This window comes from Rattus norvegicus, chromosome 15, assembly GCF_036323735.1.
Source record: "Rattus norvegicus strain BN/NHsdMcwi chromosome 15, GRCr8, whole genome shotgun sequence".
Lineage (NCBI taxonomy): Eukaryota > Metazoa > Chordata > Mammalia > Rodentia > Muridae > Rattus > Rattus norvegicus.
Genome location: NC_086033.1, coordinates 50,989,147 through 51,015,646, shown reverse-complemented (window position 1 = coordinate 51,015,646; position 26,500 = coordinate 50,989,147). Strand labels below are relative to the sequence as shown.

General features: G+C 45.0%; 1 protein-coding gene and 1 pseudogene across 2 annotated transcripts; one reads left to right on the top strand and one right to left on the bottom strand.

The window, feature by feature from the left end:
- Positions 1 to 1,030: 1,030 nt before the first annotated feature.
- Positions 1,031 to 2,713, bottom strand: Set-ps13 (Set nuclear proto-oncogene, pseudogene 13; annotated as a pseudogene).
- A 16,696-nt stretch (positions 2,714 to 19,409) lies between these two features.
- On the top strand, positions 19,410 to 26,334 carry Synb (syncytin b). 2 transcript variants are annotated; one of them, XM_039093147.2, is made up of 2 exons: positions 19,410 to 20,230; positions 20,344 to 26,334. In XM_039093147.2, exon 2 carries the CDS (start codon positions 20,499 to 20,501, stop codon positions 22,350 to 22,352), a length of 1,854 nt encoding a protein of 617 aa, XP_038949075.1. In that variant the 5' UTR covers positions 19,410 to 20,230; positions 20,344 to 20,498; the 3' UTR covers positions 22,353 to 26,334. The 2 variants fall into 2 exon arrangements, with proteins under 2 accessions (XP_038949075.1, NP_001019410.2); NM_001024239.2 differs by lacking the exon at positions 19,410 to 20,230 and having other exon boundaries at positions 20,499 to 22,368.
- The last annotated feature ends 166 nt before the right edge of the window (positions 26,335 to 26,500 follow it).

The window sequence follows — 26,500 nt, the reverse complement described above, 5'->3', positions numbered from 1 at the left end:
TCTCCTCTCCTCTCCTCTCCTCTCCTCTCCTCCCTTCTCCTCTCTTCTCTTCTCTTCTTTTCTCCTGTCGTGTCCTGTGGTGTCCTGTTGTGTCCTATCGTGTCCTGTCCTGTCCTGTCCTGTCCTTCCCTCTCCCCTTCTCTCTTCAAGTGATGTTCCCAGATATCCTGGTTTGAGTAAGGACTCTGATGTACAATGAAATTGCCCAATGTGTGTCACCTAAAGCATCTCTGTTATTAGGTGATGTATGAGAACATTGAAGAATGCAAAGAACGAAGGGCCTCCCTTAAGAGGGCCATCGGGGTTGGGCAAGTCATCAGGGCTGGACAGCTACTGAAAGAAACACTACTGAAGGGCAAAAAGGAAAAAATAAAATAAAATAAAATAATGAACACTAGATGGACTTAAATCAGTATATGAAGTTCTATTTAAAGTCTGATTTTTAAAAAGTGGCTTGTTCCTGAAATGGTGAACCGCCAGAAAAAGCTAGAAGCCCGTCTCAGTCTTCAGACTAGAGTAAATTTCCTAAATAAAACTATAGACGTATACAGAAATGGTATGGGAGGACATTTATGCAATCTTTGCATGTAAAATGTTCTTCTCAATCTTTCCATTAACTATTGTATATTGATGTGTGTCAGTGTGTGTAAGTGCTGGCACACATATGCCATAGCACATGTGTGGACCAGACGATGAACTTGGGCGTTAATTTCAACCTTCTGCTTAGTTTGAGATGAGGTCTCTTTTACAGTTTCTGCTGCCTACATAAGACTGGCTTGCCTGAGCACCTCCAGATTTTCCCCATCCGCAGCTTACATCTCACCTTAGGAGAGCTAGGGTTCTAGATGAGCTCCCTGTGGTTTTTCACTTGTGTATAGACTCTAGGACTTGGACCTCAGGTACCAATGATTGGGTGTCAATTGTCTCACTCAATGAGCCATCTTTTCAGTTAAAACTTTCTTTTTTAAAGCATTTTTCCCCTCAGGTAGGGTCTTCTTGTGTAGCCAAGAATGGACTGGAATCTATGATCTTCCTTCCCGAGTTTTTTTTCCTTTGTGTACACATTGATTTTATTGTAACAAAGCAACTTGTACACGGCAACATTTAAAATGAGCATCTTTTTCCTTCCAGTGAAAACCGAAAAAGAAAAAAAAAGAGGAAAAAAAAGGAAAAGAAAAAAATTAAAGATAAAAGTTACAACAGAGAATGCCAACTTCAAATAAAACCCTACAGCTTCTGCTGATTCTCCCACTGAGTGGCAGGGCTCAAGTCTTCATCAGGAGAGAGTTTTATTTTAAGTGTCACCTTAAACGGCAAGGATGTCTGTTAAACGTCACAATGAAACGTGCCAAAGGAGAAGCCATGTTGTCAGATGCCCACTACCCACCCAACACCTCAATCCAACCCTTGCTCACTGTCTATACCCCCCCTTTTTCTTTTTTTCCTTTTTATTAAACAAGAGAAAGTAGATAGATACATGTTGGTAAATGCTAACTGTCTATATTCACATAGAGACACAGTGTAATCTCTGAGCCCAATATACAGAGAAAAGAAAAAGCTAGAACTCTATGCACTACTACACAGGGGCCTAGTACCCTCCAGCCTCCAGCAGAGCCAAGGGAACTGGAGGGCTTTCCTTTCTCCCCACAGAGCATGGTGGTGGTGTTGAATCCACAGTTTGAGACAAGGATAAAAATGAATTTAGAACAGAAACGTGAAGATTCTTTTCCTGTTGTATTTTGCTCAAGGTATTTTCCCCCAAATTAGTTGAGAACCATGATGTTGAGACTTCAAAAACAGGGCGACTGAGCACAGAGGGACTGGGAGGAAAGGACTGCAACTCACTCCCAGGGACTGGGGAAATTTAAAAAAATAAAAATAAAATGAAAAAGAAGGTTGGATCCATCGGTCTTCTGTGCTAGTCATCCTCCCCTTCATCCTCCTCTCCCTCCTCCCCTTCATCCTCATCGTCATCTTCTTCACCTTCATCCTCATCTTCTTCTTCATCAATATCTTCCAACCCTTCCTCCTCTTCATCATCATCATCGTCATCCTCTGCCTCTCCTTCTTCATCATCCATCATCAGAACAGTCAGTAAACCAGGGAAAGGAGCTCTCTGGCTCTTCACGCTGCCTCTTCCTGCTGGCCTTATTCTGCATTTGACTTGAGCGTTTTGTCAAATCCTTTCCAGATTTCCATTTGACTTCGGTGGACTTTGAAGATGGGTCACCACTCTCATTCAGATGAAATTCTTTGGAGAGAACTTTATTTTCAAAGTAAGGATTTTCATCAAAATAAAAATCTATTCTGTAACCTGATTTAATGTCTTCAAATTCTGTTACTTCAACTCTGGTCAAATAATGCAGGGCCTCCTCGTCTTCCTCCCCAAGCAGTGCAGACACTTGTGGATGGCTGACAAATGTTGTTACCCAAAAATTTGGGATTTTGGCGATCAATTCTGACCTCTTCTGAAGAAAAAATGGTTGGCGGAGTTTGTTATATTTTTGTTCTACTTTCAAAATTTCCTCACTGGCTTGTTCATTAAGTCTGTCTATTTCATTTTGTACTTCATCAATATGTTCAATTGCTTCTTGCTATTCTTTTTCTCCCTTCGGCAGGCTGGAGAGGCTGACTTGTCCTCCATCTTTGGGGCAGCAACGGGTCTGGGTTTCTCGGGCTGAGGCAGGATCGCAGATTGCCGCTTAGGGGCCATGGTGCGAGGGAGGTGGCCAGGAGATGGAGGCCAGAGCCCTGATGTTCACAGCAGGAGGAAACTCACAGGAACTCCCTTCCCGAGTTTTAAAATTACAGATGTGTGCCAAGAATGTCTCCTCTGAAAACCAAATCTGAAATGAAAATTACATATATTTAATTAAAAGATTTCTATGTAAAAAAACCTCAGTTGACATAAAGGTAATTTGTACGTCAAAAGGGGAAATATTAAGAATACCACACAAACACTTGTTGCTAGTTTAGGCAAGGGAAAGTGGACATCCGTGTCTTGACTTGTAGGTGTGAACTGACACTGTTTTTAGATGTGTACCTGGCAATGTAGCTCATGAACTTTGAAACTTTCAGGATCTGACAAAGAAGCTCCAATTATAGGCATGGTTTTCCTCTTTCCCTTCATGTGTACATTCATACATACATACTTACTTATGTATTTAAATATTAATTATTTATAGAGTGTGTGTCTATATAGTGATATGTGTGCGCGTGCATGTGTGTGTAGTGATGTGCATGTGTCATGGTGCACGAAAAGAGATCAGAGGACAATGTATGAGAGGCAATTCTTACCTTTTATCACAAGTGCTCTGGGGATCTAACTCAGCAGGTCATCAGGATCAGCAGCAAATACCCTACCCATCTTGCCAGCCAAGGACATGACTTTCTAAAAAACACAACAACAAAATGGTCTTTAGAGCGATATGTTAATGTTAGCTGTAAGAACTTCTGCCCCAGTACATTTATGATGATTTGAAACTGGAAGCGAGGTTGGCGTCTAAGAAAGGTGATATTGAAATCAGTCTTGACCCAACCATGGAATGCAGTGGTGTTTAGGGCCCAATGCTGAGGAAGGAAGTCTGATGTTGTCATGGATACCTGACTGAAGCTGTTGGTATAACTGTCCTCTATTTATTGTGTTCCAGTTATTATTTTGACATGGAGTCTCCCTATATAACACAGACAGGCCTGTAACTTGTGATCCTCCTGCCTCAGTCTGTTGAGCACTAGCATGTACCACCACACCGAGCCTCATTTGTTGTTTAGTAATAAGTTTGGAGGAGAAGTGAGATTTGAATGGTTAAAGAACCAAAGCAGAATGGGGCTTCAGGGGTCCTTGGTACCTTAGCTCATCTGATGTAACCCTTCATTGAGGAGCAGTCTCTCACATGGAGCAGACAAGGTTAATAAAACTCGTTGGCACAATCTCTCTCTCTCTCTCTCTCTCTCTCTCTCTCTCTCTCTCTCTCTCTCTCTCTGGGTCTGGGCTCTGTGAGGGAAAGGCCTGTGGGCAGGAGGGCTACCTGGAGGTTGTAAGGTAGCACTCCTGGCAATGTCCAGTCATCTGACTTCCCTTCTCTTTCAGGCCTGGGGCTGTTCAAGACACTCTTCTGTGAACTCATTCAAATACCATCTGTCCCACCCTCCAGTTTACAGTAAATACACATTCTGGTACAGTCTGGAAACTGGCCAATGACCCCAGGTCAAGTAGTGAAAAGTAGCAGAACTTTCTTAATGTACTATCCCCACCCCCCACTCCACATCACAAACACAGACGTACACACATACTTGTACACTTTTATGCATCTTATAGAGAACCTAAGAACTACTAATGCCTGCTTTCTTCTCTTTGCCCTCCGGGCCTGTCTTCCTTTCCCTCCTCCCTTTGTTCTCCCCTCTCTATCTCTCTCTCCCCTCTTCCCTTTCTTTTCTTTTGTTCCTTGCCATTCACTTACAGGGAGGCCAACACAGTTTGGTGAATACAAAATTAAGAAATTGAATGTTAAGTACAGGGCCTTGAAAGACATCAGGCAGGTCAAGGACCTGAGGTTAGCTTTGCAAGCTGCATGACAAACCTGCCTTCTACACTGGCTGTGGCTTTTGTCATGTGCATGAATTTCCTTTCGGTTTTTCTAACCTATACGGGAATTCTAAATTATATTACATATTGTTTTCCATATGCTAAATTTGATATAAATAATATTCTCATTCTTTTTGGATACAGGGACTCACTATGTAACTCTAGCTGTCCTGGAACTCACTATGTAGATGAGGCTGGCTGTGAACTCAGAGATCTGACGACCTCTGCCTCCAAGTGCTGAGATTAAACAGATGTGCTACCACTCCCGGCTCTCCATTAAGTTTTTAAGCAACTTGTTTTCCCCATTCAGGGGAAAATTTTATTCAGGACGTTTATTCTTATGGATATATTTAGCTACTCTAGTTTTTCAAATTGCCATATAGGATCCCACTATGTGACTACCATAATTTACCTATTCTCTTGGTTCCATTTCCAATAAGAACAGTCCTTTGTAAGACGAGAAAGCAGACTAACCAGATCCACAGATGCATACTCATTCCCACTGTGGAGCAGTGAAGACAGCCTCATATTGTTGTAAGACTAGAATAAAATTGGGTCAGTCAAACTCAAGTGTTAAAAAAAAGTTCCAGAAACATACCAGCTGTGATGAACTCAAAAACCTAGTCCCAAAGGCTCAGGTAAAGCACTTGCCTTGAAGAAACTGGAGCCTGATCCTCAGAGCCCACCTAGAACCAACAAGCATGGTGGCGCATACTTGTATTGTAAATGCTTTCATGTTGGGATAGCAAGATGTGGGAGGCTGGGGCAGGAGGGTCAAGAGTTTGAGGTTAGCCTGGGACATATGGAGTTTCAGGCCAACCTAGGCTACATGACTCAATTTCAGGAAAGGATGAAGAGGATAATTTGGGTTTTCTCAAGCATATGATACACTCTAGTAGGAATTTAAAATAGAGGCACAGGAAGAGACAGAGGGTGTTTACTGACGTGCTGTTTGTGGTAATAAGAAATTGTAACCATATATTACATGTCTCTGTGCTAGGCTGTTTAACGCCTGTCTCCTCCACTGGACTGTGGGTTCCATGACAGAAAGCCTGCTTGTTTATCTCAGTCTTATGCTATTTCCGGGGTCTAGGATATCAAAACAAGTAGGACAAACAAAAGGAAATTGAAAAATTAATCCATCCTAGCTACTACTCAAGTAAAATCCTTTATACCCATAGACTGGAATACTAGACAGCACACAAAGGACACATACAATTACATAAATACAATTTAAAATTCTGACAGCAACTATACCTATATCCCGAGTGGTTGGTCTTGTGGGTGGAGAAGGACTTGGAATTATGGTAGTTTATTCTGTGAATAAATGTCTACTTCTTAAAAGGTGATTGCATTTATGTATGTCCTGCTCAATTAAACCTATTTTTAGTATAAAAGGAAGCCAGGAGAATGAATATTTATAGACATATTTCTTGAGAATAAAACAAATCATAATTTTCCCATCATGTTTTTTCCTATAAAGTTTTCTAGATTTTTTCCCAGTGTTTTGTCTATCACATTTTTGCAATAATAAAAAAAAGTTCAGTTTGAAGAGATTATTAAAAATTTCAAACATTCTCAAAAAACTAGCGCAAGATCACCTTAACCATTTCCACTCTGTCTCCTGCCGCTTAGTTCACAGAACTGTGCTTGCATGGGGTGCCAACTTTCACTGCAAAATTATACAAGGCCCAGTGTTTAGAAGTATAGAAAAAAGATCTCAAGATTCATTAGCCAATATTGCCTCCCCACATCCCACCTGCAGTCAAATGTTCCATTTTATTGCCTACCAACCAGCACACTCCGAAGATCCAACCTAGGATCGTATGATATTCACTGAGCGGACCTACTCTCTGGCTATGGCTCCCCTCAGATAACAATAGGGTTTATCCTTTGACCCTTTTATTGGCGTCAGATTTCAGGGATTTGGGAGCAGAAATCCTCACAGAGATTCCCTCCAGCCTGCCTCTGCAGAACAGGCATTTCTAAGGGCTGGTGATCACTGTCTACCATTGGTCTCTTCTTCTTTCTCTCCACACCATCATGGGCTCAAAAGGTAACACCGTGGATTGCTCATAAAATACCTAGAGGAAGGGCTTGCACCAGGATTCTCCAAGATGAAGGAACTCAAACTGTGGGCATTTCCTGTGGCTTTCTCAGGTAATGGCTGCCAGTAATGCGCCCCGTTTTGTGTGGAGACATGGCAATGAAAGAAACCCCAGGAGCAGGCAAGGATTTCTTCTCCAATCTAGTCTGATCATAGGTGAATATCAGTATTGTTCCTGGCCATTATTTGTAGAGGCAGGAATTATGCAGAATTAGAGGGTAGCCTTGTATCTTTTCAAAGGCTTAATCTCAGGCCCAATTGACCCTCTGAGGTGCAGTTCAGTCTAGGGCCAGATGCTGTGTAGATTTGAGACATCTGTAACTTTGGCAGTAGCAAGGGTGGTGGTGGGGCACTGTGAGTATGACCAAAGACTTAGGACAGGAATACAGTGCTGAAAGATGGAGATACTCATTCAAGGCTTGAACATCCCATGAGTAAGAAGCATGTTTCCTTCTAGATGCTATAGATGGGTAGTTGCAGGGGGGCTAACACATCACCTGGGGACATACAAAGAACAAGCCCAATTTTTACCACTCTGTGCCTTCAATTAGCCATGGTGTGAGGAATTAGCTTGATGTCCTTTAAGACAATGTCACAGGGTTGATCATTCACAGTAATCAAAGCTCATTTAAGAAATAAACCTTACCTTCTATTTTCCCTTTCTAGGCTATTTTTGCCCCCAGCTTGGCAGTGGGTGTGTTCTACCAACCAGTCCCTCCCTGCTTATCCAGACGCACCTGCCACATCTTGCTGCACACATGTGCCTCTGGCCTGAGAGCGGAATCCACCCTCTCCCTAATCAAGCACCAAGGATGAGCGAGTGTGTGGGAGATAATTGTGGCTGGCCTCTCACTAGAGGAACCTCTACCTCCTGTTATTCACTCTGGTGTGTGAACATTTGATGGTCAGGCCAGCAGCTCTCTCATGTATTCAAAAAGGGCCATTTTAAAAACTGTGATAGGCTGTTCTGGGTACTGTCAGCCAGAATTAAGCTCAAAGATAAAACCTCTGAACTGAGCTGTCTTCTGGCTCCTTTACTGCCCAGAGCCTTAGGGTGTATCTGGCTCCTGGTTCCAGCAGCTGAATGTCCCACCTGTCTCCAGGCAAGGTCTCACTGGATCCATGCAGCTAGACTGAGTCACCACATTAGCATGGGTGACTCTTGTGCTCATACATCCAAGTTGTGCACAACAAAGACAGAGCTGGGCCTCAGGAAGGGAACTACTCACCAAATGAACACTCTTGTTCAGCACACACCACAGAAGCCTCCTTCAGCCTGTAGCTACCTAGTTATTTTTTAAAATAAATTTTATTTCATTTAATTTGTACGGGTGTTTGCCTACATGTATGTTTGGGTATCATTTGTGTTCCTGTGCCTGGTGCCCACAGAGGCTAGAAGAGGCTGCTGGATTCCCTGGAGCTGGAGTTACAGAGAGTTATGAGTTGCCATGTGGGTTCTGAGAATCAAACCTGGACCCTAGAGGAACAGGTGATGCTTTTAACCACTGACCTGCCTTTTCAGCCCTTCACTTTTTTTAAAGATATCCTTGACATCTTGGGGTTGGAAACACATGTTATTTAAATTTGTCTAAGCTGGATTCCCAAGAAGTAGGAGCCTGGTAGCTGTCACCCTAGCTCAGCTCAGGCTGTACATTTTGAAAGTGCTCAAATACTATTTGACAAATGAGTGAGCCGCTCTTGGGTGTTGCTGAAGATGGTTACTTCCTTCTGGGTATTTTTTGCAAACCTTTTTGGTGACTGCTGATACACCATACAGAGTAACACTGCAGACTTTCTGGATTCAGCGGCCTGCTTTGGTGGGTGCACTGAGAAGACTTCAATTTCCATGGTGTGGTTTGTGCTCCAGATTTATAGTTGAGACTAGAAGGCAAGGCCAGCCATGGGTTTACAGAGAGAACCAAGTCTCTGGAATGTGGTGATGAGGAGGAGGAAGAGAAGGAGGAGGAGGAGGAGGAGAAGAATGTGTTGATGATTCTTTGTAGAGTGGCTGTGAACTTACAATTTTCTTATCTTAGGCTAATATGATATAATTTTTAGTGATAAAATACATGTGGCACAGCTATGACTTTCACATTCTAAATGTATAGTAATGGCACTAAGTACATTCACATTATGATGCAACCACTCCCATCAGTCTGTCCAGAACATTCCATCACATCAATCTAAAACTGTTTACTAAACATCAAGTGCTCATTCCCTCCCTTCTCAGGCCTTGGGAGCGACAACTGTTTCTGTGCTTGTGACTCTGACTCTTCTAGGTACCTCATGTAAGTAGACTCAAAACATTTGTTTACAAAGTGTTATTAATTACCATTATGCATGATTGCACTATGTGGGTATGGTGGATGTGCCAGGGCGAGCGTAGCCTTCCTGTAATGCACATCGAATGTCTTTGGGGCCCCACAGCTTCAGAGCTTCCCCTCCCAGAGGAATCACTAGATTTGAAGTGAGGACTTGAATTCTCACATCACCCTTCAAAGGCGCTGATTGTTCATAATTTCCATAATTTCTATTTGCCTCTGTGACTTAAGTCTTTGAGTTTATGTCAACTCACTCATCTCTTTTTGAGAAAGAATTAGCCTCAAACTAAGATGACCTGTACCTGCTCTGGGTACAACTTTCTTTTCTGGACACTTCACTCATGCAGTATAATAAAAAATGCTTCCCCCCCCTTTTTTAAACAAAATATCATTGATTCAATCATTAAACATCTTTTATTGGTTGTCTAGTGAAGGCAATCAATGTAGTACCTTGGAACTTGACTTCTGGACCCAGACTTCCTAGGTCAGGATCTAAGTTACATCCTTAACCATGTGTAACGTTCCATAGGCTTTTTTACTTCTTAGGGCTTCTGGTTCCTTATCTGGCCCACCTCATTGTGCTATTGTGCAGGTTAAATGATCTGCTGGATTGAAAACATCAAAGGGTTTGGCCCTCCATAAATGGGCTATTTCACTGCACAGATAGGGCATTGGCCTGGGTGCTGGAAATGACAGCCAGCCAGGTTGACCAGCAATAGACCCTTTGTGGTTTGCAGTCTAGTGAAATGGCTAGGCTAGTAAGAAATTACATGACAGCTTGGATTTATGCATAGGCAAGTGTGTAATTAAAAGATACATTTTTGTGCAAAGACCTCGGTCAGTTGCACTCGAGCAAATCTTAGGATTAGAGAATTATATAGTAAAAATGAACAATTGTTAGGTTTCTACGTGTATAGACCTTAGAAAATGTCAGTGAACCAAAAGAATCTTTTCCCCAAGAAGCTAACATTGTTTTGGTGTGGGGCAGGCAGCAGCAAACAATAAACATAGACATTCAAATTAATGATGTATGAATCAAGAAATGCAACTGTGTTGTATGAGAGGCTTTACTTAGTTATTGTGTGTGTGTGTGTGTGTGTGTATGTGTGTGTGCTTGTGTAGTGTATGCATGAGTGGAGTGTTTGTATGTATGTGTTGTGTATGTGGTAATGTTCCTGTAGTGTATGCATGGGTGGACTGTGTGTATGTTTGTGTAGTATAAGCATGAGTGGAATGTGCATGCGTTTGTGTAGTGTATGCATGAGTGTGCTATGTGTGTGCATGTTTATATAGTGTATGCATGGGTGTACTGTGTATGTATGTTTGTGTAGCATATGCATGAGTGGATTGTGTGTGTATTGGGTCATATGCCCAGGTATGTGTATATGGAGGTCAGAGGTTGATGTTAGATCTCCTCTTTTATCACTATATTCTCCTTTCCCTTCTTTTTCTTCCTCTTTCTTCTTCTTCCTCTTCTCCTCCTCCTCTTCCTCCTCCTCCTCCTCCTCCTTCTTTTCTTCTCCTCCTCCTCCTCTTCCTCCTTCTCCTCCTCCTTCTTCTCCTTCTCCTCCTCTTCCTCCTCTCCCTCCTCCTCCTCCTCCTCCCCCCCTCTTCTTATTTTCCTTCTTCTTTTTCTTCTTTTTGAGATAGTCTCTGGCTTATCCTGAAGCTTGCTGATTGGTTAGGCTGGCCATCAAACTCTTGTGATCCTCCTGTTTCTGCTCCCAGTTGGTTATAGACACACTTTTGACATGAGTTTGGGGGATCTAAAGGCAGGTTCCCATGCTTTCAGGGTGATCACTTTACTCAGTTCTGGTGTTATGTTGAACTCATGCCAATTTGATTCTTGATAGATGGGGTGAGTGTTTTGTGTGAATAGATTTGAGACTGGGGGATGATTCCAGGGTGTTTGTTTGAGCTACTAGAAGCAAGCCTTGGAGGTTAGAATGGCTTTCTAGGGGAGGCAACTTCTGTACTGGAAGTGGAAGGGGGATCTGTATCCACCTAGCTGAAGAGAGGCAGGAGAAGGGTCCTAGGGCTGGACACCCCACAAAAAACAACAGCAGCCCTGTATGGAGTCCCACCTATTCAGAAGTTCTTCGCCCTGCGTATCACGCTCCTTATGTTTGGATTGAAGTGGAATATCATATATATTTAAAACATATTTATTATGCTTTTAAACAGATGTGTGTATGCACATGACTATGCATGTGGATGTGTGTGCCTGTGCATGTGGAGGCCAGAAGACAACTCTAGGTATTGCTCCTCAGATGCTATCCACCTTCTTTGAGGCAGCATCTCTTTTGAGCCTGGAGTTCACTGATTATGTTAGACTGGCTAGCCAGAGAGCACAAGGAGTTTCTCTTGGCTCAGCCTCCCTACCACTGGGATTCTTAGCACGCACCACTATATGCCTGACATTTTTTATATAGTTTCTGGGGATCAAACCCTGGATTTTATCAAAGCCCTTTACTAAGCAAGCTATTTTTTTAGTCTGTATATCTTATTTTTTTTTTGAAGATTTAAAGACTCTTAACATCCCAAGAAGCATCATGTCCTCTAAGAGGCGTGTGAGTCTTAAATCCGTGACGCTTTCCAATAGTTGACCATGAAGACCAGACTAGAAGAGGGTGTCATCCCTTGGAGCTAGAGTATGGGTGTGGGGAATTGAGTCACCACAACACCCCCCCCCCCGTCCCCGAGATAGAGTCTCACTATAATCCAGGCTGGCCTGGAGCTCTTTGAATTTATTCCATGTGGGCCTTAACCTCAAAATGTTCTTCCTGCCTCAGCCTCAGGAGTGTAAGGATTACAGCTATGCACCACTACCCTCTGTGAGACGGTTACCATAGTTAACCTTTCTTCATCAACCCTGCTTTGTCAGAAGGTGACATGAGTTCCTTTGCCTGATATCTCCTGTGGATTCACAACTGGTCCTCTAGTAGCAGCTGAAAGCTGGGAGACACATGCTATAAATAAATAGATTCTACTGACAGAGGATACCAGTGTGAAAGCCACAGAGACAGTTGTAGGGGCTAACATCCCTGATCACCAGGGGACAGCTCCTCACAAGGACAGCTCTTAGAAGTAGAGGTGTCTCTTTACTAAGTCCTGGTATTGCCTCCAAACCATGTGCTTCTGAGTTTTCTGCCACTCTGTCTTCATTCTCCTAAAGTGTACCCCTTCTATGCTCAGCTGTCTGTCTGGGGCACTGGAAATGGTGTACCTATGCTGTCTGGAATACTGTAACTACTGATTGTCTTATTCAGGTGGAACCTTTGTGTAAACCATCTGGGGGAAGTCAGCCAACATGGCTGCACTCTGATGTGCTGTGTACTTGGCTGGAGTTGGCAATAGGTGACTACTGATTTGTTTAGAGCACATATCTGAGACAGGACTAATGACAGCAATAAAAGAGTCTGATCAGCCTCAGAATTTGTTACAGAAGTGAGGATATTGACCAGGTGGGAGTGGCTCACATTTATAATTTCAGCACCTGGGAGGCTGAAACAGGAGGATCACAGAAAGTTTGAGGCCACAGAGTGAATTCAAGGCTAACTTGTGGCTATAAATGTAGATCTTGATTGAAACAAAACAAAATAAAACCAATACAAAACAAACGAGGAGTGAGCAAGGGAAAGAGTTGGAATCTGTAAAGTTTGGTACCAGCAACCTTGTTTGTACTCCTGGACAAGTTACTTTATTTGGATCACTTTTGCTGGCCTACAAAATGGGATACAGAGAGTAGATGATATGCGAGGTCTCGCACAGGTCCTCAGTTTTGTAACTTCATGTTATCCTAAGAGACGTAGCCTCTTAATTACCTTTTGTAATAGAGACTTTGGAAGAATCAAGTATAACATTTCTGTATTGTCTCTCCATCCTTATTCGGAGCATCTAGACCTGAGTTACAGCATGGTGTTTCTGCTACGAACCATGGATACCTGCAGTACTTTTAGGCTATCATACAGGAATGGAAAACTCTTTACCAAAGATGTTCTCACTGCATTAGGAATATTTCTTGTTGACTCAGTGTGTGTCCAGGGAGTGGTTAGACATACCTGAACCATACCATAGAATGAAAGGTGTCAGGATCAGGGAAGAGACAGTGTCACGTGTCAGGGCTCATCTCTCTACTGAGATGTCAGAGAAGTTCTAGGGAACACGTGCCATGTGTCTAGTGTTGGGACTGGATGTTGACTGCCATTTTGATGGGTAGAGTTGTGTACAGGCTTTTATTTCTAAGATGTCAGGAGATGTAGGGAGATGATGGAGGATAAAAGGGAAGGAATGGCTGGGATTGTGGTGACCTACGTCCTGGCTTTCTCAGGACCCCCAGTGTATACTTTCTGACATGAAGTGATCAATGAGGGCATTTTTTTATTCCCAAGAGTAGCTCCATTTGGGGGTTAAGTTCCAGACTCAGTGTGGCCCCAAGGGATGCTGTTTCAGAGGCCAGAGACACATTTGGCTGATGAGATCTGAGGGGCAGAAAGGGAGAACCAGGAAGTCCATGCTTTTGGATGGTAAAAGCAGGTAAAGTGTGGGGGAAATGGTGCTGGAAGGATGTGGTACCCAGGCTGGTGATCCCAGCTACTTGGGAGGCCAAGACAGGAAAACTTAAGGTCAAGGTTTGTCTGGATAGTGAAGTGAGCTCAAGGACAGCTTAGGTAACATGCAAGACTGTGCCTCAAAATGAAAACTCAGAAGAGGCCTGGGGATTTAGCTTAGTGGTAGAATACTAGCCTTCTAAATGCTAGGCCCTAGGCTCAGTCCTTAGTATTCAAAGGGGAAAAAGTAATGATTGTGGAGAAAGGTGATATATTTAGTCTGAAAACAGAGCTGTAGTGGGTTGTGCACTGACTGAGCCCAACCCTAGGTCAGCATTTTTTTTAAGGGGATAAGGGTAAGAAATACTAATCAGCATTGGATCCCAAGGACTCCTGGATTCTGCCTGTACCTCACTGTTCAGAGCTGACTCATGTCCCTCTACATTCACACCCAGTCAGAACCCAGGAATGTGACTTTGGGGTCTTTGCAGGCATAATCAAGTTCTCATGAGGTCATAGTAGGATAGGATATGCCCTATGTCCAGTGTGCTGATGCACTTACAGGAAGAGCTAAAAAAGCACAGGAAGAAGAGTGCATCGGAGCAATGTGCTTGTGAGTGTAGTATTCACCATGGCCACAGCATTTGGTAAAACTCTCACATTTTGGTTACACAATTCTCCAAACCCAAATGATTTGGCTTCCAGATATGATAAGATATGGTAAGACTCTTGCCTTCCCATCCTGTTGACCCCCTGTCACGGCTGCCGCAGATGTTTATACATCCCCTGACATTTTATTTTAATCCATCACTCACATTATGCCATAGTTAATCATAGCAATGGCCAAACATGGAGAGGGGGAGTTAGTTCCTTTCTCCTGTTTCCTTTCTGTTGTATAACTACCCCAACCTGTAAGCAGAGAGGGGACTGTCTGGTTTCTTAGAGACCTCAAGCCTAGGTGGAGTGTTTTCCTGGGACTGTATAGTCCCTCTCCTTCATGATTCAACTCTTACCAAGCAGAGTTGCTGGGCTGAAGTGTCCTTCTTTTGTTTCTCCTTCCTTACTTGTCTCATTCATGGGCCACCAATCCTCTAAAACACCTAGCCGCTTCCCTTTGGCACTTTTACTCATACAGTTATCAACCCTGTGACTAAAAGGTTCTATTAAGTCACAATGTCTTGTGTTGTACTGTGCTATTGTCCTGGCCAAAGTACCACACTTGACAAAGGCTACTGTTGGCCAGAGGAAAGCATGCTTGACTGTCAAATTCAAAAGAACTTTGAAAATTTTCTCCAACCCAATGGAAAATGGGCCAAGTGTCCCTGTCAGCCTTTGTGAGTCTTTGTTCCACCTTTCAGGTCCTTCTGGTCTGACTGGACAGGTTCCCTAAGTCTTATTCTTCTCTTCTTAAATATGGACACCCTTTGATTTGCCTTTCTCCTTGGATTTTCATCCTGGAGATGTGACTTCTCACCTGCTATTGTCCCACCTCTAATGACAGCACCCTTTCCCCTGTCGCTCTCCACCTCCCAACCTGAGGAGACCACCCTCCCCAGGCCGGGCACTAAGGTTTAACCTACCAACCTCCCTTCCCAAGTCTCTGTCTGTCTCCCCCTGCCCTCCATGCCTCAGACCTGTTCTCTTCAACAGCTCCTCCTGACAAGGCTTCCTCCATTCTTATGCTCTCTAAGGTCACCTTCCTTAAAGGCCTCGTGTTTGTCCACATTCCCTTTTATGTTACACACAAAACAGAAATGTGTTTGAACCTCCTTTTCCCCAACCCAATGCTTATCACAAATGATGTCAACATCTTACCCAGTCCTTTGACCTGACCCAACATGACATATTTCACCTTGAGCACCAGCTCATAGCAACTCATGCACACGCCAACACTCCTCATGCCCAGGGTGAGGATTATAACCCCGTTGGTGCTGTGACAGTTTCAGACACCCACTGGAAGTGTCATGCAGTTCAGATGAATTCCTGAATGGCTGCATGGCTCCCAGCAAGAAAAAGGCTGATCTTAAGTCAGTCAATTACGACAAAAAAAGCAAAGACATTCCTCAGGGAGCTGATGAAAATCCAGCTTTCTTTTTCTCCTGCTTACTCAAAACCATGACCAAAGACACTGGTTTGCGCCCTGATGGGAGATTATATCTCTGCCTTCATTTTATCTCTCTGTCGGTACCCGCATTAGGAAAGAACTCCGAGTAGTAGAGGAATGCCGCTCATACCCTCAAAAGGACATTAGAAAATAGCCTTTAAGGTCTTTACCAACAGAGAGGAGTCTCTTAATCTTGAACACATGAACAAGATCAGGCAGAATACCAAATGCTGGCAGTAGCCTAACTCCAGGATTCATAGAGGATAACTCAAAACAGGGGCGTGACACCCGCCCCTCTCAGGGCTAGCCCACCCAGGGCCTGCTTTAAATGTGCTCAAAGAGGCCACTGAGCAAGAACCCACCTGGCCTACAACTGCTGCTCATCCCTACTCACATGAGAACAAAGGGAGAAAGGTTGCTGTCAAGAAGACAAGACATCGCATCCCAATCCCAAGACTAAAGCTCCGTGAATTTTCTGAGTGACAACCAAGCAACTGAATGGGCCCTTGGAGGTGCAACTTTCAAATGCCCCTCACTCAGTCTGGGGAACACTGGCCATAGCTGGTAAGGTTATTCCTTTTTTATTTCATACAAGAGTGAATTGCTCAGTTTTATCAGAATTTGCTGGATATCTCTCTCTCTCTCTCTCTCTCTCTCTCTCTCTCTCTCTCTCTCCCCCTCTCCCTTTCCCTCTCCCCCTCCCCCCCCCTCTCTCTCTCTGTGTGTGTGTGTGTGTGTGTGTGTGTGTTGGGGGGGTCCTTCCTCTATGATGGGGGTGAAAGTCATTCCCAGTTAAGGCTAAACAGACTCTTCAATGACTATGTAACCTTTTGGGTTATCTCTTTCCCTGATCCCAGTTGTCCAACCATTCTCCTGGGACATGGCATTCTGGAAAGGCTCCATGCCTCTCTTATCTTTCCATTACAGAGTCCCTTCAAAGTAACTTACTTCTTTTTTTTTTTTTTTTTTTTTTGGTTCTTTTTTTCGGAGCTGGGGACCGAACCCAGGGCCTTGCGCTTCCTAGGTAAGTGCTCTACCACTGAGCTAAATCCCCAGCCCGAAGTAACTTACTTCTTACTACTTTGAATCAGACCTTACTGGTCCCAGGACATCTTCACTGCTCTTTATTCTCCATTCCTCCTCTGGTCTCGGATCCTGCCTACCACACAGTCACTACCCGTCAAACCTCTATACTGATTAAATTGTAGGACCCCTTTGGGTTGCTTGTCTGTTTTGTTGTTGTTGTTCCTGTTGTTTTGTATGCAAGGCTCAATACCTTCTTACCCCTCAGGGAGTACCCCTTACTGGCCTCAAGGAGTTTAAACCTGTAATTTTCCGAGGCCTTAAAACCTATGTTTTAGGACTTATCAACTCTTCCCAGCACTCCTGTTCTGGCATTCTGGAAGCCAGATAGCTCTTGTCACCTAGTCTAATGCTTGCCTGATTAACCCAGCTGTAAATTTCATTTCCCCTGGTCATCCTCCATCCTTACAGCCATCTGTCCCACACCTCCCTTCCACCGTCCTTGCCCAGGCCTGGATTTCATAGATATTTTACTATCCCTCTTCCCTGTCTTTGTCAAGACCTTCCTGAATTCACTTGGACAGACTCTGACCTCCAAATGTCCACATAGAAAACCTTGGCAGTCCATCCCATCTCTTTGATCTTTAAGTTCTCCTCATGATTTGCTAAGCTTCAACCTCCTCCCTGCACACTTCAACATGTAGACAACCTTCATCTCTGCAGACCCTCTTCTGGCCTGTCTTCACAGTGCATCTCCATCTTCCTTAATTTCTTAGCTGATACTCAGGGATACCCAGGTAGTCTTCTCCCAGGTAACCTACCTTGGCCTGTTGTAACCTCCTCCTCCAATGGCACATCTCAAAGCTGCGAGACTATAATTCAGGACATACTCCATCCATCATAAAACAAAAAACAAAACAAACGGAAACAACAACAAAACTGAATGGGAATCTTCTCTCCTCTCTGAGACTAGTGGGTTACTTTTTTATATGGATTTCCAACTTTGGGGTCTTAGCCAAACCAATTTATCAAACTACTTGTAGTACTCTCTCAGAAACTCTGAACCTCTCCACAACCTATTCAACCTACTTTCTCCAAACTTAAAGAGACCCTTCTGACTTCTTCTGCAGCCCTGCCAACCTTTTGTTCTGTTTGTACACTTAGCCTTAGGTCTCTTATGTCAATTTTATGGAGAAACACCCCCAAATATTAGCCCACCTGACTAAACAGTTAAACTTAGTTTCATAGGATTGGCACTTTTGCTTAAAGACACTCAGAAACTCTCGCCTTAATGATCCAAGCTCTCAGAGTCACCCTCTAACTCATTGTACTGTACTGTACTGTGGAGACAGGCCAGAAGAGGGTCTGCAGAGATGAAGGTTGTCTAACAAGTTGAAGTGTGCAGGGAAGAGTTTGAGGCTTAACAGATCATGAGGAGAACTTTCAGGTCAAAGAGATGAGAGGTATTATGCAATCCTTGGGGAAGGACTGTCAGGGTTGTCTGAGTGGACATCTGGAGGTCAGGGTCTGTCCGAGTGAATGCAGGAAGGTCTTGATAAAGACGGGAAGAAGGATAGTTCGCCACTGTCTCTGCCTACAGCAATCTCCTTGGGATCATAAGTCGCTGATCTGTTTTGTTTCCTTTTCAAGTTCTGTAGATGTAGACACTCCTTTTTATCTCTCCACTGCTACCAGTCACCTTTCAAAGGTATGGAACTCTTAATCCAGCCATCCTCCTTCCTGCATAGTCTTCCTAAAGGAGACTTCATCCTCCTGAGGACTCCCACACTTGCACGGCTCCCTTGACTCTTTGCTCCCCACTTTTAGTCACCAGTAAGATGCTCTTATTGTTGGGGCCTCTAACTGGGTCATTGACGGGTCCACTTTTTAAGAATTTATTTTTATTATTTGTAATTGTGTGTAGCTGTGTGTGCGTGTGTGTGTGTGTGTGTGTGTGTGTGTGTGTGTGTGTGTGTGTGTGTGTGTGTGTGAATAGAGGTGCCTGTGGCCTGTGGAGGCTTAAGGCATTAGATCCCCTACAGGTGGTGTTTCAGGGGGCTTGTAGCCTGGGGTCTGGGAACTGAACTCTGGGCCAGCAATGTGCTCTTAGCCATTGAGCCATTGATCCATCGAGCCATTGTCTCTCCTGCCCCATGGGAGGAGCCCTTTTAAAGAATCCTATCAAGCTGAAGGTTGTGACTCTGTCACAAAGAAGTTCAATCTTTCCCTTCCCCCTCCTCCCACCTCATGACAAGCAGAACTCATTGCTCTTCTCTGCCACTCACATTAGCATGAAACCAAAGGCTAACTAACATCTACCTCAATTCCAAAGATGCACTCCATGTCCTAATTCTCATGCCACAATTTGAAAAGAGAGAGAAGCTGTCTGCACTCCCTCCCCCACGTCCCCCCCCCACCCCAAGAACTCCTATCATTATTGACGTTTTTCAAGCTGCCTGGATGCCTCTGACTGCCGCAGTCCTCTACTGCACAAGTCAGATAGCCAAAGGCAACTCTTGAAGCTGACACCCTTATTAGACAGGTAACACTGGCCTCCGCCCCGCATTCTTCCAGCCCTCTGGAGTCTGCTCATCCAGAGTCTGCCTTCTTTGTTTGTTCACTCTCTGGTCTTTCCAGCCCTTGTCCCCTCTCAACATATCCACTTCCTGTGTGTGCATGTATGGTGGTGGTGGGTGGGTGGGAAGTGGGTGCAACCATCCTCAAAGATTCTTAGGAATCCCATCACCCTCTTTTCTGTTCAAGTATGGGACCTCCTTTCCACCCTACAAGATGTGGGATATTCGCTTCTGCTCACCTTACTGGAAGCCTACCTCTACCTTCCCCACCTTGTCACAGACCTTCCACACCACGCCCCCTTCCTCACTCACCAAGCCCAGGGACATTTCCTGGGACAGAACTAGCAGATGGACTTCCCCCACATGCTGCCCTCCCAGTGTCTGCTCTGCTGGTAGATGCTCTTTCAGGATAGGCGGAGGCTTTCCCCACGGGGTCTGAGAGGACACAGAGGCTGCTCACACCTTTCCAGTTTCAAATCACCCCTTGCTTTGGTCTGCTTTCATCGACACTGTCTGACAATCAGCCCAGTTTTTTATTTTTAAGGTAATTCAATGCTTGACTACTTAACTCCCTTAGGCATCAAATACTGTTTTCTCATTCCCTGTAGACCTCAGTCCTCAGGGAAGGTGGGTCAAGGCTTTTCTCAAACAACACTTAGCTTGTGGTTGAAGTCAAACTGTCTTGGCCAGCTCTTCTACTGTTCTTTCTTTCTTTTTTTCAGGTTCTCTCCAGTAAAGCCCGTTGACCTCAGCCTCTTAGGATTCAAGCACAGCTGGCCCATTGCTACCTTCTCCTTAGCACCCCATTCCCATTTCTGGATGTATGGACTACTTTAGATCTAACCAGCCACATTCTGCCAGCATTTGGCTCACAAACACCTCCCTAAAATCATACTCATCCTGAGTCTTCTGGGAAGGGATCTTCCCAGGTAATTGTGACTACTCAATTCAACAGCAACAAAAGGTAAAGGGCATCTCTCACTGGCTGCACTACTCTGAGTTCAGAAGGGCTCGAGATCCTAACTTGAAAACTCAATCCTTCTGGTGACCCTCCTATTTATGCTCCTTCTCTCCCAGGTCTGACCTCTCACCTCATACCCTGCGGAGCCTGCAGCCACCCTGACTTTACCAGCCACCTCTGAACACCCCAACTGAACAAGTTTCAGGACTCAAGAGTCCACGGGATCAACTTCTTTTCACCCCACACTACTGCTGGCCACTCCGGAAGCACCATGACACACCTTTGGGTCCTCTGTTTTGTCCTTTTCCCTTCCTCCTTGTCCTATCCCGAGAGCTGGATGCCCCTTATAAACCTCACTCACCACATCCTACGGGATGCCAACTCTTCCCTGTTTCCCAACTGCTGGGTCTGCTTGTCCACCCAAACCCAACGGTCCCTGGCAGTCCCAGCCCCACTGTCCACTTGGACAGACACACCCATGAAGCTTCACCTTACCTACTCAGTCAAGGCCTTCCCTGGCTCTTTTCCCATTAGCGACCTTGAAAGACGCCTCCGTCTCTTCCACCCACTGATTGCCTCCTATCCCTTCCACAATCCTGAGAGAAGGGCGATCACTTTTCTTCAACTCGTCAGCTCAACAGGCATATTTCGGATCATCACCCGGATAACCTCTGTGATATATCCTGAGAAGGACCGTTTCTTCGAATCTGCCCAGCGCCCTCTCTGGGGACCACTCTTTACTGAGACCGTCCTCAGGTCACAGGCCCCACTCTGCATATCCCGCTTCTTCAAGGTCTCAGCTTATGCCACTTTTGTAGGCAACCTCTCTGCTTCTCTCTGCAACTACACCCTTCGTATTTCACCTTCTACCAGCCATGAAAACCTAGATCTTTCCATCACCCATCCATTCAAACAGGCAATGAAAAGGCCCAATGCCAAATGGAAAAACCCACTCCGTTTCTCCGGGCCCCCCTCCCTAATCTTCTCAAAGCCCTCTTACCATCCCTGCCCAGCAGACAAATACTGCCACACCTCCCCGGCCACTCCCTGGATGCGCTGTCCTCACGCCCCCTCTAGCACCTGCTATAACCTTACCTTATTTGAATCAGATAACTTAACCCATCCTGTCACCATGTCAGTGGACTCTACCCATTTCAAGGCCAAACTCCAGGGGCGCAGAGACCCTTATCCTCTCTCCCATTATCAGCCTATCCCGGGAGCTGCCCTGTCTGGACAGTATTCAGTCTGGGAGAATGAGATCACTATCCAAGAAAACTGGGGAGTCACCTCCAACATTTTCTCACATCTGCTCAGCTTCTCGTACATCTTCTGTCTCAACTCTTCAGGAGTTTTCTTCCTCTGCGGAACATCGACTTATGTCTGCCTCCCAGCCAATTGGTCCGGTGTCTGTACCCTTGTCTTCCAATACCCGGATATTGAACTCCTCCCCAATAACCAAACGGTGCCTGTCCCCCTTTTTGCTTCAGTTCTTTCCTCGGCCTCAGTTCTTCGTCCAAAGAGGTCTCCACACCTCCTCCCCTTCCTTGCAGGCCTGGGCATCTCTTCTGCCCTTGGTACGGGTATAGCTGGCTTGGCCTCCTCAACTCTATATTTCCAACGGCTTTCTAAGGCTCTCTCAGAAACCCTGGAAGAAATAGCTGCCTCTATTACTACCCTCCAGAACCAAATAGACTCGCTTGCGGGCGTTGTTCTCCAAAACCGCAGAGCTCTGGACCTCATCACCGCCGAAAAGGGGGGCACCTGTCTCTTCCTCCAGGAAGAGTGCTGCTTCTATGTAAACCAGTCTGGAATAGTCCGGGATGCGGCAAGGAAACTCCGAGAACGAGCATCTGAACTCAGCCAGCATTCTGACTCTTGGGGACAGTGGCCTGACCCTGGACGCTGGCTGCCCTGGCTGACTCCCTTTCTGGGACCTCTTCTCTTCATCTTCTTCCTACTGACATTTGGGTCTTGTCTTCTGAATTGTCTAACCCGTTTTGTGTCGCAGAGACTTGGCTCCTTTGTCCAGGACACTGCCAAAATGCAGGTGGACAGCATCCTCCAAAATTTCCAATATAAAAAACTGCCTCAAGACTCCCAAGATGAGGACACTATTCCTATGTAACAGGAAGAAGTTGTGAGAGCACCAGCTATACCCTTCCTTCTACCCAGTCAACCAAATCCATATCAGGAGTGTCAGCCGTGGCCACATGTTTGTATCAGTTTTGATCCCAGAAACTATAGTAATTTGGCTTCCAGGACTAAAGTTACTTATTTTTCTAGATCTGAGCTCCTTCTGCCTTATCAGTAGCCCCCCACCCCAGACATAGCCTCTAGAGATGTTTCTCTATCACCTGACATTCTTTAATCCATCATTCATCATTACTACTTAACTACTCTTAGCATTGGCCAAGTGGAGGCCAAAGAAGGAACGTTTTCAGTGTCCTGGCTGTAAGTGGAGAATGAACTCTCTTATATAGAGATCTCTGCTCCTCAGGCCTGTTCTGCCACGGAGTGGCTTGCTCCTTTGTCTGTCTTGTTTTCTGACCTCACATGAAGTACATTGAGGGGGTAGGGAGCTTCCAGAAGCTGGAAGGGGGTCAACAAAGATCCTCTATGACAGTTTTCAGGGAGAGAAAGTAAGACCCCACTCTCCCCTCAACCTTAAACTTTACCCCTCAGAAGATATAATAAACATGTTTCAAGCTGTTAGCCTAGCAGAACTTTGGTATAGCAGGCTCAAGACACCCGAATCAGCTCTGAGCCTTAGGTACAGTAGGATATTCAGGTGGAGCTCTCTGGGAGCACATGAACCAGGTTTGGAGAGTACTGGCTGAGATAAGATGTATAACTGAGTTGGACTTGGTAATTGGGATGGGCAAGAGGACCACAGGGAAGGGAGGAAAGGAGAGGAAGGAGAGGCCGAGGGATGAAAGAGTGGAAGGTGAGAGAGGAGTTCAGAGGTAGGAGTTCATGCTGGGGATGTTACCAGAGTTGTTAGGAGCAGAGCTGGGGCCCTGGCAGCCCTAACAAGCTAACAACAGGCCAATTATTGTCACAATTAATAGTGAAAAGCAGAAAAAACACATTATTCAATGTGGCTACCTTGGGAAGAGGAACAAAGAGGTCTGTGAAGCCCCTCTCTCCCCAAGTCCATGCTCTGGATCCTGACATGAGGTTTGGGTTTAAAGAGAAAACAAGAGGCAGGCATAAGGAAGCAGATCTGTCCAAGGCACAGCCCCTCCTCCCATCATTGTCCCAGTCTGGTCTCTTCTTTGGCAAGGTGGTCAGAGTTGTGTGAAATCTCTTCCTAAGAGGTACATTCCTCCTAACCAGCCCCAGCTTTTTCCTTCAAGGAGCACAGCATTTAGGAATCTTTTCAACAGCCTAAAGGCAAAATGGAGAGGTATAAGTGCCCCTTTAGAGCAGGAGGCAGGTAAGGCCTGGGAAGGGGGTTAGGGGGGAGGGCCTGACTTGGCATTGAAGTCATTGGTGAACCTTCTGAGATTGAGGACCTACAGAAAACTGCAGCAGTTAAAAATGACTGTGCAGAAGTTTAAAAAGTGTGCCTTAAGGACTGAGGCAGATGAAGTGACTCAAGGTCTTCAGGACAGTGCAGGGGAGGGGGATTGGCAACTTTAAAGGGTGAAGCTGGAAGAGAGATTTTATTAGGTAAAGGAAGCACCTGCATGCTTGTGGAAATGGGCTGGGAAACGGAAAGATTACGGAGGTTGAGCTGACACAGTGAGCAGATGGGGGATGGCCCATGGTCCACCATACTGTACAAAGACACATGGAGGACTTATTTCAGCCACAGTCCATCGTTACCTTGTCTCCTCCTAGTACCAGCACTGTTTTGCTATGTTCTTTGGCCACGCTGGGCTTTTAGCCTGATAGAGGTTTGGCTCTGGAGTGAGAGCAAGGACAACAGCAGTGGATATATGCTACTTCAAGCTGGTGTCTTCAGGCCATGCAGCATGGGAGAGGGCACCCCCATGAGCAGAACAACAGCTTTATCTTTCAGTACTTGAGCTTGGCTGATGTCATACGTGAAGTCACATGTCATGGTGACTTGTGCACTTGAGTGGCTGAGTCGGGTAAGGGGCAGGCTCCTGAGAGGTAGAGTGGGTTAACAGGGTTAACATCAACTACTGACAGAATCCTCAACCCCTTCCTGTCACCAGCTGCAATCAAAGCCCGGAAACTGAGGCAGTTATGTCTCACCTCTTCATTTTGTCTGTTTCTTCTTTCATGTCCTGGGGAAAGTTATCCCTTAGGGAAACTTATCCCATAGGTCAAGAGTCTATAAAAAGTACTGTTTTTGGAAAAGCAAGGGATTCTGGGGTTATAAGGACAGATATGTGCAGTTGTGAGAACTGTATATGTTTAGAGGTGTTTGTGGTCTTCTTGATACATATACACTTGAGTTAAAATTAGCCGACAAGTGCATGCTTTCATTCTTGATCTACTGGTATATTTTATTTAGTATGTGATTAAGTATCCATGGCAGTGGCCTTCAAAGGAAGTAGGCAAATTCAGAGGCCAGAGCCCTATTGTCAGTAAATGGTGGAAACAGAGCTGGTACATGTCTCTGAGGCAAAGTTAGAGGCTGTGCACCCTGCATGCTCAGTAACTTCCTCTTTCTAAGCTAAGCTTGGCTTCCAGTTGACCTGGAGCAGATGGCATGCTGATGTCTTCGGACCTTCAACAGTCAGGAACTTTATGCAAGACTCCACCAGAATCAGCAGCTTGTGTCTCTGAACCTGACCCTGGAGAGAATATCATCACCTCGGCATCCAGTTTTCTGTTTCTGAGCTCCTTTCTTTCAAAGAAAGTGCTATTTTCTCCTGTGCAGGGTGTGTCTAAAACAGGGTTCTAGAACTGGAATGTGGACGTTGTCCCAACAGGCCTTCCTCCAGAAGTGGAGGAGCAGGGCTGGCTGCTGGATTGCCATGTCCAGTAGTGAGTCCTTCACCACTGGGCCCTTCTACTGCTATGCATGGTATTGTTGGAGGTGTGGAGAGCAGACTCCAGGCTAGGCCTCTGAGGATAATTCACAGATGCTCACGGACAAGATGGTTTCTCGAGGGAACAGTTAACTCTCACATCCCAGAGGGTGAGGGATCAAGAGGCCATATATGATACTACCGTGAAAGGATTGGGTGGCTGCCATCAATTCTGCTATCAAAGACTCCCAGCAAGCATATGTCTGGTGGCTAGACATTGCAGTTCTATTGCAGAGGGAAGCCACTATCCTCCTGAGTGTCTGCTGCCTTCCCAGGGAGCAGAGAACGGCAAGCAACAGAAAATGGATCTGGTTGCACTTTCTGCTTTCCGGATCTCTCCAGTTCTATCGACTGGCAGAGCAGCACATCTAAACCCTTGGCTGCAAGTGCATCTTAGAGATGTGGCCACAGCAATACACTGAGTATGAGATTAACTTTGAGCCCACAATCCATCATAGAGAGGGGTAGGAAAAAATGCTGAGCACTTGTAGTAAACCCAACACAAATTCGCAATTGGTCCTGACTTGAAATTATTTTCATATTTTGACTTTTTTTAAAAAAAGATTTATTTATTTTGTGCATGTGAGTACATTGTAGCTGTCTTCAGACACACCAGAAGAGGACATCAGATCCCATTACAGATGGTTGTGAGCCACCATGTGGTTGCTGGGAATTGAACTCAGGACTTTTGGAAGAGCAGTCAGTGCTCTTAACCACTGAGACATCTATCCAGCCCCTATATTTTGACTTTTTAAAGATATATTTATTTTGTAGTGCATATGAGTATATTGTAGCTAGACACACTAGAAGAGGACATTGGATTCCATTACAGATGGTTGTGAGCCACCATGTGGTTGCTGGGATTTGAACTCAGGACCTCTGGAAGAGCAGTCAGTGCTCTTAACCGCTGAGCCATGTCTCCAGTCCTATTTTGATTTTTAACATTTATTTTTGTATGTATTTCATATGTAAGTATTGTATTTATATCATTTCCCCTTCTTCGCCTCCCTCCAACTCCTCTTGTGTTCTCTGCCGTACATACTTCTCAAATTCATGGCCTCTTTCTCTTTTTTGTTAAAAAGATTTATATATTTGTGTATCTTACGCATATGGGTGCTTTGCCTTTGTGTACCTTTTAACACCAGAAAAGGGCATCAGACCCTATTGTAGGCTGTTGTGGGTTGCACACGAGTGCTGGGAATTGAACTCAGGACCTCTAGAAGAGTAGCTAGGACCCCTAACCACTGAACCATCTCTCCAGCCCTGT

Coding starts and splice junctions, on each gene's coding strand:
- Synb (XM_039093147.2), top strand. CDS start 20,499: ATGACACACCTTTGGGTCCTCTGTTTTGTCCTTTTCCCTTCCTCCTTG.